Genomic DNA, 18,079 nt, shown 5'->3' on the forward strand with positions numbered 1-18,079 from the left:
GTGACGGTGCCCCGTCGTGGTTGCACAGCAATGACAATGGCTCATCCTTCACGCGATGTCTGATCTAGACGTCACAGTTGCGAAGAGGAGATGGCTGACCACACTCGATCAGCGACTGCTGCAGCACCACCTTCATGTGTCACATGAACTCATCGTCCGTCGTGGGCGCGGAGACGAGGATGGGTGGCTCCTGCTCCTCGTCCGGGGAGATCGGCTATGGCTTGACATCCTTCGAAGCCGTGAAGGACGAGGGACCCAAAGAGCATGAGCGGTGGTGCGAACTCGATCCGGAGCTCCTCCCGGATCCAGAGCCATGTGCTGGCCACCACTAATCGGCATCGGACTTCTTGCCCATAACAACGTAGATGTTTTCTGTGTGCCGCGGCGTTGGAAGAGTGTAGGGTTTGCGTCTGAGCTCAGTCGATTTAATAGCTAATGCAGCCTGGCGAAGCTTGGAGTAGGCATCTCGGTCGTTGAGCTGGTGTGAATGATAGGTAGGCACATGGTTGGTCAACCGACATGAATGCAAGTAGGCTGCCATCCGGCCACGTCCGCTCTAACTTGTATGAACGCGATGTCCGCTCTAACTGGTATGGACGCGATGCGCAGGGTTCTGGAGCGAGCGGACGTGTCCGGAGAGGGGCTTTGGGTGGACCCGAGGGCATCAGAGTCCGATGTGGCGGACGTCCGGGCTCCCCAAATCTTCCCCCGGTCCGGACAATTCAGGTGACCACAGTTGCATGGCTAAAAGTATTCGAAGTGTCCATTTTGCAAAGATTGCACGATTTCAAACGCCCCGACCGGTCCATTTCTCTTCAGATTTCAATGGATGCAACTTTAAACGCCGGGTACTTATTTAGACACTCAAAACTTATTTGGACACTAACAAACTGTGAGATAAAAGAACTCCATTTCTCTTCATATACAAGTTTATAAGGATACATGAGAATTTCTATTTCAGCAACATAACTTGGCAATACGATGGTTCCACATGAAAAGTCACCAAAATGGAGACAAAAATTACAGTTACAGCCACCAGCCTTAGGAGGACGTGTAAAAAATCTTGCAGGTAAGCAGCACAAGTATGGCTAGTGTTGTAGCAAAGCTTACGGCCAAACCACCCCAAAGAATCCTGTCAATGTTTAGTGCTCCCCTGGTAATCACATTTACCTGCTGATCGTCCCCTCTAGATTTTTCTGTATCACTTTCACTTGTTTTCCCTGCCCCCTCGACATTTCTTCTCACAAGCGTAGATTGAGGTGTTTCCTGACGAGTAGCGTCACCACAATTTGTCGGTGCATCAGATGGCCCTTCACATTGCTGTGGAGTACATTGTTGTGCTGCGCTTTCTGCACCCGAGCATGCACAGGAATCGCAGGTGTTTGTAGAACAAGCGGCTTCCTCAACACGATTTGGGCTGTTTTTTACCTGCACTTCAGCAGAATTTTGTTCAAGTGCTGCTTCCTTTATTGCAACGGTTCCTTCTATCACTTCACCAAATACAGACCATCTTCCGACAGACGTGATCTTCGCATCAGCTGATGTTCCTAGCATACTATCTGGAGCAATGACAAGGACCTGGATATACCCTTTGGTATGTCCAACCTGTGCAACAGAAGTTCATACAAGCAAATGCTTGTCTAGTCATAAATTTAGCATCTGGCATGAGCAATATTGATTATAGACAATTGGTGCTTCAATCACACTTACCAAATGAACACCATCGGTAGCTATTTCAGTAATCCATATCCTCTCCACTTTGCCTTTCAGTCCTTCGTATGGTGAAAAAGCTTCGAAAACTGAGGTCAATTCACGGCTTCGTTTTTTCACTTCAATGCTAGGCACTTTCTTCATCCTAGCAGCAGGTGTTCCTACAGAAAAAACATTGCAGCTGAGTTGAGGAAAAAAAATACTGATAATTAGTTAATAACATGGCATTTGGCAGAACACGATACCTGGCCTGGGATAAAACTGTGATATGTGAACTTGAGGTAACTGATACTCTTTTATAAGGTTAACCGTTTCAACAAAATCTTCATCAGTTTCGCCTGAAACCGAATAATATAGTTCAGAACAAACTATTGACAATGTAAGATATCTATAACTAATAAGAAAACGAGACTGAATAGCTGAACCCATAACTTGCTACCGTACCAGGAAAGCCACAAATAATATCCGTGGCAATTTGCATGCCCTGGACAAGCTCACAGAGAGTACCAACTACCATTCTGAACTCACTGACAGTGTATTCACGATTCATTGCCTGAGATGGGCAAACACAGAAATAGTCAAAAAATATGAACTTGTCTCTATAGGTTACTACTACTTCCTCCGTTCACATATATAAGATGTTTTGGCTATTTCAATATAGAATACATACGGACTAAAATGAGTGAATAAACACACTAAAACGTGTGTACATCCTATTCAGAAAAAAGTTGGAACATCTTATATTTGTCAAGGAGTACTACTGAAAAATAAAGTCAAGAGTTCCAAGCATACCTTTAAAACAGCATCACTGCCTGATTGCACAGGAACATGAAGGAAAGTATAAACACAAGGATGGCGCAAAACACTAGCTATCTCATTCAAATGCTCCAGTATAAAAGGAGGATTTGTCATCCCTATGCGAAGCATTGTGCTTCTGTCTGCAGGAAGCTCAGCAACAATTGCATTTAAGAGATTCGGAAGATTTGTACCGATATCCCTACCTAAAAAATACAAGATCAGAGAGGCAAAGTAGAATGAAAGTATATGATATGTAACACTGCGTAAATCTATAACAATTTGGACACTGAAATTACCATAAGCACCAGTATCTTCACTGCTCAACCATATCTCGCGAACACCTTCTGAGACAACAATTTTCACACGATCTACCTAAGGTGAATAGGAAACAAATAATTTGCTTCAAAAAAATTAGGAGAAGCAATATTTTCGTGCACTGATAGAAATATGTCAGTACACTAACCAAGCTGTCTATAGAATAGCTTCCAAGATGACCACGAGCATGCTTTGTCTTGCAGTAAGTGCAAGCGCCTAGACACCCAACATTTATTGGAAGAATCTCAATAAATTTATTCTTTCGAACCTGTAAAGTGTAGCTGTTATCAGTCATTAGGTTTAACATAAAAATTTATCAATGTGTGGGATACAACTGATGCACATGATGAATAGATTTTACCTTGGGTAAATCAAGTGAGGGCAGTGTTTTCCGACTCAACAACCGAACCTCATGCCCTTTTAAAGTTTCCTCAACTACTTCAACAACCCGATCTATCTGCTGCACTCCTATTATACTAATACCTTCAAGCTCCTTCAGATCCCGGCTTCCTTGTGGCACACAGCCAGCTACAACCAGTGGCTTGTTTGCCGTCTTGCATTTTGATATGAGAGTTGACATGGCAGATTGACTTGGATTTTTCACAGTGCATCTGGAATGGCAAAAGTACATGTCAAAAATTATCCGTATACCTCAGCTACACATTTCGCCACTAGGCACCACAGGGCAGACACAATAGCATGGAATTACAATATCAAAATCAAATAGAAATGTATTTGATACCAAGAAGGCAAGAATACACAGTTCATGGATAGTACAAGAAAACCAAAGCAGAACCAGCTTAGTTGCCAGCCAAGTTAAAGCAGTTGATCAAGCATACTGAAATACAGAAATAAGCAAACAAGAAACTATAAGCATACGTGTTAATTAGCCACAAATCAGCTCCTTCGGGCTCTTCAGTAATTGCATATCCAAACGCGGAGAGCTGCCCCGACATGTACTCACTGTCACTCTGCAGAGAAGGGAAAAGCAGAGGTTATACATTAGCATTAGCAAAGCCATTAGCTGCCTAGCATTTAGCAGCAGTCACACACCACTAAATCCACAGACCAGGTACTACTAAGCACTACTTAAGCCGTATCAGCTGTTCAACCAATTACTGTCAGACAGCTCTCCTGAAGAATTGTTACTTAAACCGTGGAAATTACAGCATGCTAAGTAGTCATACAGCAGTTGATATGAGCTAAGTGGTTGGGAAGCTTCCGTAAAAAATATAATAATCAGCACAAGTGATAGCAGAGAGTAATGCGGAGGAAGCTTGCCTGGTTATGTGAGCACCCGAATGTCTTGACGTATATCGTCTGCAACACAAATACCACCAGTATCAGGAAGCAAATCAGATCAAGCATGAAACGATGGCAACACGTCAACACGCATGTCGTAAGAGGATCGGCCGAAGGCGGTGGCGGCATACCTGCGTGCCTGGGATCCGGGCATCGGGCTGGGCCTGCGTCTGCAGGAGCTTGGACGACCTGCGCTTGGGCTTGACGGCGACAGTGGAGAGGGGTAGGCGGAGCCCGGGAGGAGCTCCGCCGCCGGAAAACCCGGCCGGTCCCAGCACGTCCTCGATGTCCTCCATCCCCGGCGGCGGAGTAGCGTCCAGTCGATGCGGGAGGTGGCTGAGTAGGGTTCTGCGGGGACAGTGCGCGGAGGCGAACCGAACGACTGGGAGCGAGTGGGCCTTTGGAACGGGCTGCTACATGGGCATTTTAGTTTTAGCTTAACCAAAACAGGGAACTCTCGACTTCGCGCAGACCCCTGGCGGACCGGCCCAGCTATCTCAACAGACGCGACTCACAGCGCGCGCGACTTTCTTGCAGGATTTTAGAAAAAAAAAAAAACAGGAAAATGGTCCGGCCCAGCGCGGAGGAGTGGGTTTGCGCCCATTTGCTGGTATCGAAGGAATGGGAGAGCAACTAGTTAACGAGCGCTCCTTCGGAAGCCTCGCAACGATCATTGTCACTTAGCGCGCTCTTAGCCATTCGCCACGTGTCGCGCTCTGGTCACTTTCTTCGAATTTTTTATTTTATTTTTCCGCACGTGTTTTTGGCTTTTTAAACGGTTTTTTTAGGGTTTTTGACGTTTTGGTTTTTCGCCGGTCTTCCTTAGCTTTTCAATCAAAAACAATATTTCAAAAAAATATTTTGCGTGAAAATATGCGTTTTTTTTCTTTCATGAAAGTCACGGTTTTGCTTTCACGAGAGGCACGGTTTTGCTTTCGTGAAAATCACGGCCGTGCCTCTTGAAAACGAAAAAAACATGTTTTTTATTGTTTTTTCGTGAGAGTCACGGTTTTGCTTTCGCGAGAGTCACGGCCGTGCCTCTCAAAAACGAAAAAAACACGTTTTCTGTTTTTTTTCGCGAGAGTCACGGTTTTGCTTCCGCGAGAAGCATGGTTGTGCTTTCAGGAGACTCAAGGCCGTACCTCTCGGAAAGGAAAAAAAACGTGTTTTCTGTTTTTTTTTTCTTTCGCGAAAGTCACGGTTTTTGCTTTCGCAAGAGTCACGGTTGTGCTTTCACAAGAGTCACGGCCGTGTCTCCTCGGAAACGGAAAAAAACACGTTTTCTCTTTTTCTTTTTTCCACGAGAGACACGATTTTGCTTTCGCGAGAGGCACGTTTGTGATTTCGTGAGAGGCACGGGCATGCCTCTTTCGGAAAGGGAAAAAACCCATGCTCTTGGTTCGGTTTTTTCGTCTGATTTTTTTCGTCCAGATTTTTTCGTGAAGAAAAAGTTCATCAAAACCTATCAACATGGGATCTAGTTTTAATCTCGACGTGAGAAATCCAACGATGAAAACGGTTCGAGATTTGGACGCACGGTTTGAGAGATAAAATGTTTTGAATAAACGAATTTAGAAAAAAAAGAAAAACTCCCATATTGCGACAAGTGGCGCGCTGCATATGCGCCGCTCGTCGCAACTATGAGAGATAAAACATTTTGAATAAATGAATCTACGAAAAAAAAGAAAACTTTCAGATTGCGACAAGTGGTGCGCTGCATATGCGCCGCTCGTCGCAACTATGAGAGATAAAACATTTTGAATAAAAAAATCTACGAAAAAAAAGAAAACTTCCAGATTACGACAAGTGGCGTGCTGCATATGCGTCGCTCGTCGCAATTAAAGAAATTGAAGTGATCTTTGCAACGAGTATCCTTTAATTAGTGATTTCGAAGAAATCAGCGCCTTAAGCGCCGTTTAGGAAATGCCGGCCTATTGTGGGTCGGGGGCAATCCAAAAGAAAATTGTGGGGCGGGGTGCCCCTGTTGTTCTTTCGTGTTTTCCTTTTTCGTTTCCTTTTCTGTTTTTATTTGCTTGTCAAAAAAAGGTTTGGGGTTTTTTAAAAATATGAATTTTAAAAAATTCTCATGGATTTTTAGAAACGTAAATGTCTAAAGAATTTCTGGATAAAAAGTATTCTAAATTACAAAGACATTCGCGGATTTAAAAATGATCATGAATTTGGAAAAAAGTTTCATATTTCAGAAAATGTTCATGGGTTTTCAATTTTCGAAAAATGTTAATAATTATTCTCATACTTCCAAAAATATCCACAAATTCAAAAAAACCTTCCCAAATTGTTCATGAATTTTAAAATTGTTCCCGCATTTCAAAACAATTGTCGGCAAAAGCCATGTGACAGATTGCTTCACTTAGGCTTTTGTCGGCAACGCCAAGAAAATGTTGTATCTTGTACAAAAAAATGAATTGTTAAAGTAATGGACTTGTCACTAATGTTTTAGACGTAATTTTTGAAAGTTGTAATCCAAAATATATTTTGTAAAATCTGAATCTCGCAACACTTATATGATACACTTAAATAATAATGGATTCACTATAACTAAATTGATCAGATTATCTCGTGCTGCAAAGTAAGCACATCAAACATTGAGTAGTGCCTTGATTTGATCAGTAAAATTGTCACTTCTTATATCCTCCTGCGGCGCCGCGCAAATATTCAACTATTATCATATTAAAGCATCTTCAATAGCAGACCTAATTTCCGGCATGAGCCTTTTTTTGACACGAGGAGGCAAAAAGGGCCTCCAACAACTGCCCAACCATAATTTTTTTAAATCAGCATGCCTAAAATGTAGCACGAAGTGCTGCAAATATACAACACTTCGGTTGGTGTCGTCCAAATAAAGCGACACATAGTCGCAACCTAGAAGCCGCCTTTCACACACAACCTGACACCCGCGTCACCCGCTGCCTGCAGATCCACACCCCGCAACCGTCAGATCCACTCGCTCCACGCCCGCCGGCCCCTTAGCCGGCGAATCGCGCCACCACCGCCCCCTTTCCACCGAAATTTGCCGCGGCACCGTCCCGTTTTCCGTCGAAGTTCGCCGCACCGCCGCTGCACCCGCGTCACCTCTCCTCCTTGCTACCACCTTCCCCGAGTTGTCGCCTTCTTCCCTGGCGCCGCCACCTCCTCACCATGCTACCGAAGGGCGGGAGCAAGGGGCAATTTAAGGGCACGGCCGGATGTACTGACCAGCACGTACTGACTCGGCACGTACCTGACGGATGACCTTGCCGCCCGCGCCTATGACGTGTGTGGAGGATCTACCTCCCGCGCTCAAGGCTCAATATGCCGGAGATTGAGTCTCGGGTGGATGCGGAGCTCCTTGGGACGCCAGTGACAATCGAGTCGAGTCCGATCAAGCCGGCTTCCCGCATTGTTGTTGAGTAGAGGGACAACATTAGAGAGAGCGACGAGAAGGCGATGGCGGCGTTTGCTAGGGCACATCCGGAATATGTGCAAGCCGAGATGAAGTTCTTGTGGAAGAGGGAGGCCAAGCAGTTGAAGCGCAAAAACAACGCCAAGGCAGGGTCTTGTCATCATATGGCAAGAAGAATGAGAATGCAGGAGCCTTTGATCGGGTCAACGTCGATTCCAATGGAGAGAGTGATATTCTGTAGTGTTCGTAGTTTGCTTGTCGTAGTTTACGTCGCATGTCGTATTTCATCTATGTTTGTAGTTTACATGTTTAAACTTCGGTCGAACTATGTTTGAAACATGAAATATGGTTGAAGTAGTTCAAATATTCGTTAAAAAAATATTGATCTGGGTGCTCTATTATAAGGCAATTGTTGGAGACGACGCTTGCTCATGCCTAATTTTTTTTTCGTGCTCAAAAACTTGTACAACATGACAAAGGGTAAATTTCAGAATCTCCAAGTTAAACTTACGAAGCGCATGTTTTCTTTCGATGGCCACCCAACTCAAGCTGGTAAGGAAGTGCTAATTAAATCTGTTGCACAGGCAATTCCAAATTATTTAATGAGTGTCTTTAAGATTCCTTTTGAAGTTTGTGATGATTTGAACCATATGGTCAGAAATTATTTTTAGAGAGCGGAGAAGGGGAAGAGAAAAACACATTGGTTTGCATGGAACAAAATGACGAGGCCTAAGTGTCAAGGTGGTTTGGGCTTTAGAGATTTCAGATTGTTTAATCAAGCATTGTTAGCACAACAGGCATGACGTCTCTTAACTCATCCAGATAGTCTTTGTGCTAGACTACTGAAGGCAAAATACTATCCTAACGGGAGATTGGAGGATACTGTTTTCACGAGTAATCCATCATCCACTTGGCAAGCTATATGACATGGCCTTGAACTATTAAAAAAGGTACAGTTTGGAGGATTACAAATGGACAAAATGTTAGAATTTGGCGTGATAAATGGATTGTTCGGGATCCTATTGGTGGACTCATATCTCCTAAAGGACGATGCAGATTTAAATGGGTTTCTGAGCTTATGGACCACAATGGAAACTGGGACAACATAAAATTGCAGCAACTCTTTCTTCCAGTGGACATCTGTGAGATCCAAAAAATTCGACCCTCTCATCGCCTTGGCGAGGATTTCATAGCCTGGGCTCCAGAAAAGTCGGGTGTTTTTACTGTGAGGAGTGGTTTCCATTTGGCCTCGGATGACCTTCATAACGATCGCACGGTCACTTCAAGTAACCGGCCGGATGGACGGCGTGAGGGCTGGAGGGCCCTATGGTCTTGTCCAGCTCCCCCGAAAGTGTTGAGCTTTGCATAGAGCCTTGCAAATAATTCTCTTGCTACATGGTCTAATAAGTTGAAACGTAATCTGGAGACTAGTTCCCTATGCCCTGTTTATGGTGTTGATGAAGAGGACACGTTTCATACCTTTTGTACATGCACAAACGCAAGAGTCCTTTGGAAGGCTATGGCTGCTGAATGGTTTCTGCCGGATGTTTCTTCGATCAGCCAACGGGGTCTGATTGATTCATTCAGTATATTTGTGAGATTGACGAGCATACACGAGTTCGCTTGCTGATGCTCTTCTAGAGGATCTGGTATGTTAGAAACGAGCTCGTACATTATAAGCCCGCCCCTTGTTGATGTCTCCGTCAGATTTTTGTCAAGCTGTATATCCTCCTTAGAATCCATTGCATCTAGTCCTGATGATGATCATGTGAAAGGAAAAACACCGCTTTAGTTATGTTTCCCTCTACAAGCTCACACATGCAATAACGCCACCACTGAACTAGTCCCTTGGACTCCTCCGGTCACTGGGCATGTAAAACTGAACACAGATGGATTCATTCTGGACGATGTGGGAGGAACGGGCATGCTACTCCGTGACCGCACCGGCGCAATCATATTCAATTCTTGCAGGCATCTTTTTTCGTGCTATGATGTATTGGAGGTTGAGATCTTAGCGACCCGAGAAGGGCTATTGCTAGCTTTACAGTGGAGCAATCTATCAATTGATGTTGAAAGCGACGGTTTGAAGGCAATCAACATGGTGAAAAATAGAGATACAAACAGATCAAAATATGCCTTTCTTGTTAGAGAGATTAAAGATAGTATGACTGAATGTAGTTTTTGTATTACTCATATTCGACGAAGTTGTAATAATTCTAGTCATGTTTTGGCAAATTTTGAAAGGACTCAAGGCCGAATTGTTGTATGGCTTGGGTCGGGACCGGAGGTCGTTTTGGACGTTGTTACGCGTGACTGTACCTGTGATTTGATTGAGTAATACAAGAATTCTTCGGCAAAAAAAAACTCTATTTTCGTGCTCAAAATAAGATAGCTATTAGAGATGCTCTTCTATCCCTAATAATAAAGCACGGATTGACTCCGTGGGTTCACCGTCACAATACGCTTTCGCCCAGTCATATTACGCTTTTACGTTTATGTTTTGGAATTAACCGATGTGGTACTAACGGAACAATTGGTTTTTGCCTCCGTGGTAGCACAATGGCATACTTGGGCCTGCTTTAGTCCAGCCCATACACGTACAACTTTTTATAATCTCTATCTCTATCAGTCACACGTTTTGTTCATTGGGCTTTTTGGGCTAATGGACTCGCCTAAGTCACGTTGCTGCACGCTGCCCCCTCTTTCAGTTTCTCTCACTTTTTCCTTTTTTCCCTAAAGAAAAGAAATTCTAATCTCAATTCCTCTACAACTCAGAGAAGATTTCTTTACAAATTGGAGCAGAGCAAGGGAATCCCGTCAGCTATATTTCGCCTGCGTCGCTGCCGAAGACGCAACCCTAGCACACCGAAGGACACCTCGTGAGGAGAGCACGCACGCGGGTTGACGCAGCCGCAGGTCCGCCCCCGCCACCAATTCCCTCTCTTCCTCGCTTCGTGGCGCTGGCGCATGCCACCCTCACCCGTGCTGCTGCTGGACGGCGGGGCCTTGTGGCCTGCCTCGCTCGAAGCAGCAACAGGGGGCGACAGAAGCAAAGAAGCCGTCGATAGTGGGCGGACGGATGGAGGCCGCGTCGCCATACGAGCACGCGGACGATGCTCCTGCGGTGGCAGAGGTGATGGCCGGACTCAGAAGTGCTTCAGGGAGGAATTGGATGGGTGGGAGCAGCTGCGGGTGGCGTGCAGCAGGGTCAATGAGATAGTCGACGATGGGAACACCAGTTTGACGCTGACGTGAGAAAAGCAAAGAACAGAACGATGTGTAGCACCAATTCCTATACTCAAGTTATCTATACACCGACGTGAGAACCCTTTCCCCTATGTTCGAGGCTCCCGGCACTTCCCCTGCAGCTACCTGGCGAGTTTAAGGCAGATCCGAACGCAGACAACGCAGACAACAGAACATATTATTAGGGGCAACGGTGTGCTAGATGGCATGCTGCTGCTGCCACCCCAGCAAAGTGTACTGCTATAGGCAAGTCGTGGGAGAAACCACCTGAGGGCATGATGAAATTGAATTTTGATAGCTCATTCATGGGGAGTACAGGCGATGTGGGTGTTGTCATGATCCTTCGAGATGCACAAGGACAGATTGTGTTCTCTTCCTGCAGATCATTGTAATGCTGTTGGTCGGCCCTTGAGCCCGAACTATGTGCCTGCTTGGAGGGCATGTCGCTTGCACTAGATTGGAGCCATGTGGATGTTATGGTGGAAACTGACTCAGCTGAACTTGCTGCAATGATAAATAGCTCTTCCCGTGACTGCTCACAGCTCGGACATCTCGTTGAGCAGGTGAAGTATCTCATGAGACAGGGAAGACGGTTTTCCATCAACAAAATCACTCGTGAACAGAACCAGCCAGCCACCTACTAACTCGCTTTGGGCGCCAAGAAGATCGCACAGTAGTTTGGTTAGGATCGGGTCCTGATGAAATTTTAGGCCTTACCCTTCGGGATTGTAATGTGACAAATACTTAAGCAATACAAATTATATTATACAATCCTTTTACCCCGCAAAAAAAATCCATGGTGAGCTATATAATGTATGGGCTTAGCTTCAGATTTACTGTCCTGAAGTAGGATTCGAGATGTGACGAGCGATCTGGTTTATAGTATTGCTGATGGTGTGTTTTAGTGCTGATTTTAACCTCTCTTACGGTGGTCATATTTGATGATGATGTGTTTTAGCGCTGATCTTACTTCTCATACGGTGTTGTCATACTTCTGAACAGAAAATTATGGATCCGGCATCAACTACTTAAACAGGTTTGTTATTTTATTTTCCTCTGTACTTAGCTCGACCCCTGCTTTATGTACATGGAACAGTATTGGAGGATTCATGAATGGAATGGCTAGATTCTTTCTTGGATGCTCAGATTCTTGACAATCATCCTTTTACTTCACCTTTATAATTATTTGCTACCCAATAAATTGTTAGCATCAAGTTACATGAGTTTTGTATGCAGATATACATAGGCAAAGTGCTTGTCTTTCATGGCATGTGCATGCACTGTGCAATATGAAGCATCACATTTAATTTATTGGTTTTTCTTTGTCTGCTAGCATTGCTTTTTGGCTTCTACATATCCGAATGCTTGAATGTGTGATAGTCTTGAAAATAGCTAAACTATATTGCAATCTTGTAGGCATAGTCAGACATTCTGCTCATTTGTCATATTTCTTCTGTGCATATTGAATCTAAGCATGGTCTATTATGAAATTGTGTAATGTTTGTGTGGTTAAATCACAATTACATATGAAAGTAGCTGGCTGTAACAATGCGGTTAATGCATAATAGCTGATTCATGTTTCCTGTTTTATTGTCAGGAAAATGAGCGTGTTATAAGGAGTTCAAATATGACCCTGAACTGCAGATGGATACCTATTAGTAAACAAAGAAATTGTGTACTGCAAGTCTGAGATTTTCCACTTGCTACACGTGTTGATCCACAGCCAGTTTACTTGCCAGGTAGAACATTAATTTTAATGCCAATGCAATCATATGTATCTTTCCACTATACTTGCAAAATAGGATCAGCTCACGGTGCTTGCAAGTTGTTAAAATTTTATCACTTTTCTCCAAACCTCTTATTTTGTCCACCCTTCCTTGTGCCTTGTAGCTTTCATAGCTTTTTCAGTATAAACCACACTAGATAGCAGTAGTTATGTATACATTGTTAGCATAAATCGATGCCGAGTCTTGTGGCTGACTTCCAGCAACAGAAAGACTGGTCCTAAATCCGAAAGTCAATGGTCGACTTCAAGCAATCTGTTGCGACACAATCTCGGATGAGGTTTTTTGTGACCAAAATGAATTTTGACCGCGGTATAAATGTAAACAGCTAATCTCAGCTATGCATGGTTGGATTTTCCATATGTTTATATCAATTATTATTTCTATTCTCAGGTGAATGCTACTGCTGGTAATTGTTTTTTGCTCTGCCATATGTGATATTTACTGGTATTTTCCTTTTGTATCCTTGGTCATCTAAGAATTACTTTATTTGTAATTTACAGTAGTTAGTGACTTCACTGGAATCGAATGCACGTTCTATAATTTCTAAATTGTATGCATACCATTCTACGACTTTATTTTGTCATGGCACGGCATGTAGGTATTTGTTAAAAACTTAAAATGTACAGGAGATGCAAGGTCCTTCGAATAGAAAAATACTTAAAGTTGTATTAAGTCAGCGACAATTAATATGGATCAGAGGGAGTACAAATATCAAATAAGATACCACCCAACAATATGCCTTCTTCTATGAATTAGTGTTATCAAGATGAAAAAAACACATGGTTAGAATGTTATGTGATATTAATTACTAGGAAAGCTGTGAACTGAATAATTTATACATTTCGTAGCCGCTTTGCAGAGATGACTAGGATGTGATGCTATGATTACAAGAAAAACCATGAACTAAACAATTCATACACTAAATAGCCACTTTGCAAATATGCTTTCACTGAAAGCACAATTCTTCTTCATGCTGGAGTATTTGATGTGGGTGCTTATTGGGCTAAGGAGAGAGTGATGAGTTTTCCATCCGTGCTTAGTTTTTCTCCGTTGCAACGCACGAACATGTTTCCTAATAATGCTTAACTTTCATCATTTGTCATTGAGTTTTAGTCGATTCAAGCCGAGTCATATAAGCTACTCATTTACCTTGCGAGTCTCAAGTTTTAAATCCGGACCACACATGCAATCGGCCGTGTCACGCGGTACCAGCGCGCGCGTTCGACCGTTGAACTCGACCGGCAACGTTATGCTCTGGCCGGGTCTCCACCGGCCGACGCCCGCGCGCGATTACCGAGGCATCGCAACACCGGGACACGTACAATTCACGCGTGTCACCGCGGCACCGCGCGCCCCGCCACCTCTACTACGAGCTCTCCACGTGTTCTACCTTCGCCCCGTCTTCCTCCTTCTACAACCATCCGAGGTCCGCCGCCGCCCGCGGATTTAAGCGGCTCGACGGTGGCAAGACGCTACTTGTCGAAACCTTCTTAGCTCAGCCTCAGCCTGTACACTCTCACTCCCAATGCGATTTCCCACCATGATAAACGTTGTAGCCGTATGCCTCGTCCTCTCCACCCTGGCCGCCGCCGGCGTCTGGTCGCCAGCGCCTCCGCCGCCGGCCCAGCAGCACGGTGAGCATGTCCTCCGGGAGGGCCGCCGCGTCGTCATCGTCGAGTACGAGCGCGAGCTCCCGCTCACCCCGGGCCAGGGCTCCGCCAAAGAGACGCACGTCTTGCCCCCTCACGCTCTCGACGGCGTCGAGGCGAAAGAAACGGTGTCGGAGGAGGCCAGGGGAGCCGTCTCCAACGCGGCGGACAAGGTGGCTGGCGCGGCGGAGGATGGCAAGGAGAAGCTGTCCAATGCCAAGGAGAGCGCCACGGGCAAGGTGTTCGGCGCGGTGAAGCGCTGCAAGGACAGGCTCTGCGGCGCCGCCAAGGGGTTGGAGGAGGGCGCGAGAGACGGGGTCTCCCGCGTCAAAGATGGCGCCGAGGACACGGTGACAGCTGCCGGGGAGACGCTCTCTGGTGCCAAGGACAAAGCGGAGGGCAAGGTGTTCGACGCTGCATCAGAGGCGAAGGGCGCTGCGATGAGTGCCAAGGACAAGGTCTCCGAAGCAGCCGGTGGAGCCAAGGAGAAGGCAGCACATATCAAGCATGGAGCGGCTGGAACCGTGAGGAGTGCCAAGGACAAGGTCTCCGAAGCAGCCGGTGGAGCCAAGGAGAAGGCAGCACACGTGAAGGACAAAGCAGCTGAAACAGTGACGAATGCCAAGGGCAAGGTTTCAGAAGCAGCCGGTGAAGCCAAGGAGAAAGCATCGCACGTGAAGGACCGAGCAGCTGAGACAGTGACCAGTGCCAAGGGCAAGGTCTCTGAAGCTGCAGGGAACGCCAAAGACAAGGTCTCTGACATCGCAGAACGAGCAGAGGATTACGCCGGGGATGCTGCAGGGAACGCGGCCGAGAAGGTGGCGCGAGCCGAGGAGGTCGCGAAGGCGAAGGCCGGGGAGGTGACCAAGAACCTGACCGACATCGCGAGGCGGGCCCGGGAGGTGGCGTCCGATGCAGCCGGATACCTGCTCGGCGCGCCCATGGAGGCCGCGCGCACCGCGACGGCGGTGATGCATCTGCTCGGGTTCGCCACGGCCTACGGCGCGTGCGTGTGGGTGACGTTCGTGTCGAGCCACGTCCTCGCTGCGTCGCTGCCCCGGCAGCAGCTCGGCGTGGTGCAGAGCAAGCTGTACCCGGTGTACTTCCGCGCCATGGCCTACTGCGTCGGCCTGGCCCTGGCGGCGCACCTGCTCGGCCGCGAGAGGAGCTCCTTCGCGGCGCGCGCCCAGACCTTCAACTTGCTCAGCGCGCTGGGACTGGTCCTCGCCAACATGCTGCTTCTCGAGCCAAAAGCCACCAAGGTAAGATTGTCCCAGCATTCTTCTTCGTGCAATTCGTCCTGTCGTTCGCAAATCCGTGTCCGTCTCATGCATGCAGGTTTCCTCATCTTCATCGCAGGTGATGTTCGAAAGGATGAAAGTGGAGAAGGAAGAAGGCAGAGGAAGGGACATGTCCGACATCATCGACCCGCCGGCCGTCACGGTGGCCACGGCCGCCACGACCACCACAGCCGCCCCCACGGCAGCAGGAGCCCGCAGCCCGGTGGACGGCACGACGGGAACCGTCAGGGCGGCGAAGACCACGACGACGACGACCTCGGTGACGGCGCCCGACGCGGAGATGGCCAAGAGCAAGGTGGTGAGGCTGAACAAGCGGCTGAAGCAGCTCAACGGCTACTCGTCCCTGTGCAACGTGCTGTCCCTGATGGCCCTGACGTGGCACCTCGTTCACCTGGCTCGCCGCCTGCAGATGAGCACCGCCTGCTAGGCTCGTCGTCCCCGTGCAAATGGATGTAGTCTTCGTTGTAGTTTCGTGTTTTACGTAGTGTGGTCTGACACGTGCGTGGTTGCTCGGTGTGTTTGAGCAACCGCTCTGTAGATTTAGGCATCGTGTTCCCCCTCCGGTGTGTACTAGGATGGCATCTGAATATTAGCTTTGTTGTAGTCCTCTGATGCTTCGTGGTTAAAGCTTGGATGCGATTTCAGCTTCGTGGTTAAGGTTAAAGCTTGGATGCGATTTCAGCTTCGTGGTTAAGCTTGGACAGCACGTGAGTACCGGAGTCTAGAATATGTGAATTGCACGATGTATTGCTCTTCGTGTATAGGCACGTATATATGATGTATAAAGATAGGCCATGGATAACTAGGAGGCGGGCCAAATACACAACAAATGACGACATAGGCAAGCAGGGCCACCTGTTCCCGAACAAAATGAATATTTAACTTAATATGCTTGGTCCGTTAATGATGCACCGGGTTAGCGGAGAGATCGACCGTCAAGACGTTGTCGCAGTAGACCACCGTGGCACGGTCAACAGGACAAGAGAGCTCCTGAAGCAGCTGGCGAAGCCACGAACACTCGACGACGGCGTTGGCCACAGCATGATACTCAGTCTCAGCACTGGAACAAGAGACCGTAGGCTGCCGCTTGGACGACCACGAGATAAGTGAGGGTCCAAGATAGACATAATAGCCCGACGTGGGGCGGAGGCGTGAAGCGTGATGCCAAGATCCATAGTGCCACAGATATAGCGAAGAATCCGCTTAACGGTAGCCCAGTGAACGTCTCGAGGAGCATGCGTATGAAGACACACCTGCTGCACGGCATACTGGATCTCCGCTCGAGTCAGAGTGAGGTATTGGAGAGCACCAACGATAGACCGATAGAAAGCAGCATCCGAAGCAGGAGAACCATCCGTGGCAGAAAGCTTGGCCTTTGTATCAACAGGCGTAGCGGCGGGCTTGCAGTTAAGCATGCCGGCGCGCTCCAGGAGCTCGTGGGCGTACTTCCACTGATGAAGGAAGAAGCCATCCGGACGACGCACCACCTCGACACCGAGGAAGTAGTGCAAAGAACCCAAGTCCTTGATGGCGAACTCAGCGCGAAGACGAGCCATGAGCTGACTGAGGAGACCAATCGTACATGCCGTCAGGATGATGTCGTCGACATAGAGCAGCAAGTAGGGCGTGTCAGAGTCCTAATGATAGACGAAGAGCGAGGCGTCCGAGCGGGTAGAGCGGAACCCAAACTGGTGGAGAAACGCCGCGATGCGCTGGTACCAAGCGCGCGGAGCCTGCTTGAGTCCGTACAAGGACCGCGAAAGCAGGCACACGTGGTCGGGAAGTGTCGGGTCCACAAACCTGGTGGCCTGCTGGCAGAAGACCTGCTCCTCGAGGTGACCATGGAAGAAGGCGTTGGAGACGTCCATCTGGTGCACCGGCCAAGCACGGGATACCGCAAGGTGGAGAACCGTGCGTATCGTGCCGGGCTTGACGACCGGAGCGAAGGTGTCGGTGAAGTCGATGCCAGCATGATGTCGGAAGCCACGGACGACCCAGCGCGCTTTGTAGCGATCAAGCGTACCATCAGGACGGAGCTTGTGTTTAAAGACTCACTTTCCGGTAATCACGTTGGCATGTCGGGGACGGAGAACAAGCTGTCACGTCTGGTTACGCAATAGGGCGTCAAACTCCTCTTGCATCGTAGCCATCCAGAGTGGGTCATGAAGAGCGGCTCGAACAGAGGATGATAACGGCGACGGCTCAGAGATGGACGCCGCATGGACGTATTCATCCGAGACGTAGCGCGAGCTCGGGCGAAAGACGCCCGTACGGGCGCGGGTGACCGGACCGGCCACGGGCGCCGAGGGCACTGCGGGCGCCGGGGGGTCGGGGGCGCCGGGGGCACCGCGGGGGCCTGGGGGGCGGGGGCGCCGATGGGGCCAGGGGCGCCGCGGGCACCGAGAGGGCCGCGGGTGTCGGGGGTGCCGCGGGCGCCGTGTGCGCCGGGGGCGCCGAGGGGGCCGGGGGCGCCGGGGGGCCGCTGGGGCCGCGGGCGCCAACGTCACGGCTGTAGGAGGCGCCGCATGCGGGGGGCGCGCCTCAAAGCCAGAGGGGCGGGCCAAGAGA

The 18,079-nt window shown here is 48.0% G+C and overlaps 2 protein-coding genes across 2 annotated transcripts; one reads left to right on the forward strand and one right to left on the reverse strand.

The window, feature by feature from the left end:
* Positions 1-893: 893 nt before the first annotated feature.
* Positions 894-4,528, reverse strand: LOC125538314 (Methylthiotransferase). Its single transcript, XM_048701576.2, has 11 exons — positions 4,257-4,528; positions 4,105-4,143; positions 3,703-3,794; positions 3,185-3,434; positions 2,972-3,091; positions 2,805-2,880; positions 2,503-2,711; positions 2,155-2,263; positions 1,956-2,048; positions 1,711-1,871; positions 894-1,605 (listed from the first exon to the last, which is right to left on the reverse strand). Exons 1-11 carry the CDS (start codon positions 4,419-4,421, stop codon positions 1,042-1,044), a joined length of 1,878 nt encoding a protein of 625 aa, XP_048557533.1. The 5' UTR covers positions 4,422-4,528; the 3' UTR covers positions 894-1,041.
* Positions 4,529-13,998: 9,470 nt separating this feature from the next.
* Positions 13,999-16,168, forward strand: LOC125541731 (late embryogenesis abundant domain-containing protein / LEA domain-containing protein). The gene is made up of 2 exons (XM_048705077.2): positions 13,999-15,472; positions 15,570-16,168. The coding sequence occupies exons 1-2, from the start codon at positions 14,087-14,089 to the stop codon at positions 15,936-15,938; spliced, it is 1,755 nt and encodes a 584-aa protein (XP_048561034.1). The 5' UTR covers positions 13,999-14,086; the 3' UTR covers positions 15,939-16,168.
* Positions 16,169-18,079: the final 1,911 nt, after the last annotated feature.

Source organism: Triticum urartu, chromosome 2A (genome assembly GCF_056163025.1).
Source record: "Triticum urartu cultivar PI428250 chromosome 2A, HENAU_Tu73, whole genome shotgun sequence".
In the NCBI taxonomy this organism is placed as follows: domain Eukaryota; kingdom Viridiplantae; phylum Streptophyta; class Magnoliopsida; order Poales; family Poaceae; genus Triticum; species Triticum urartu.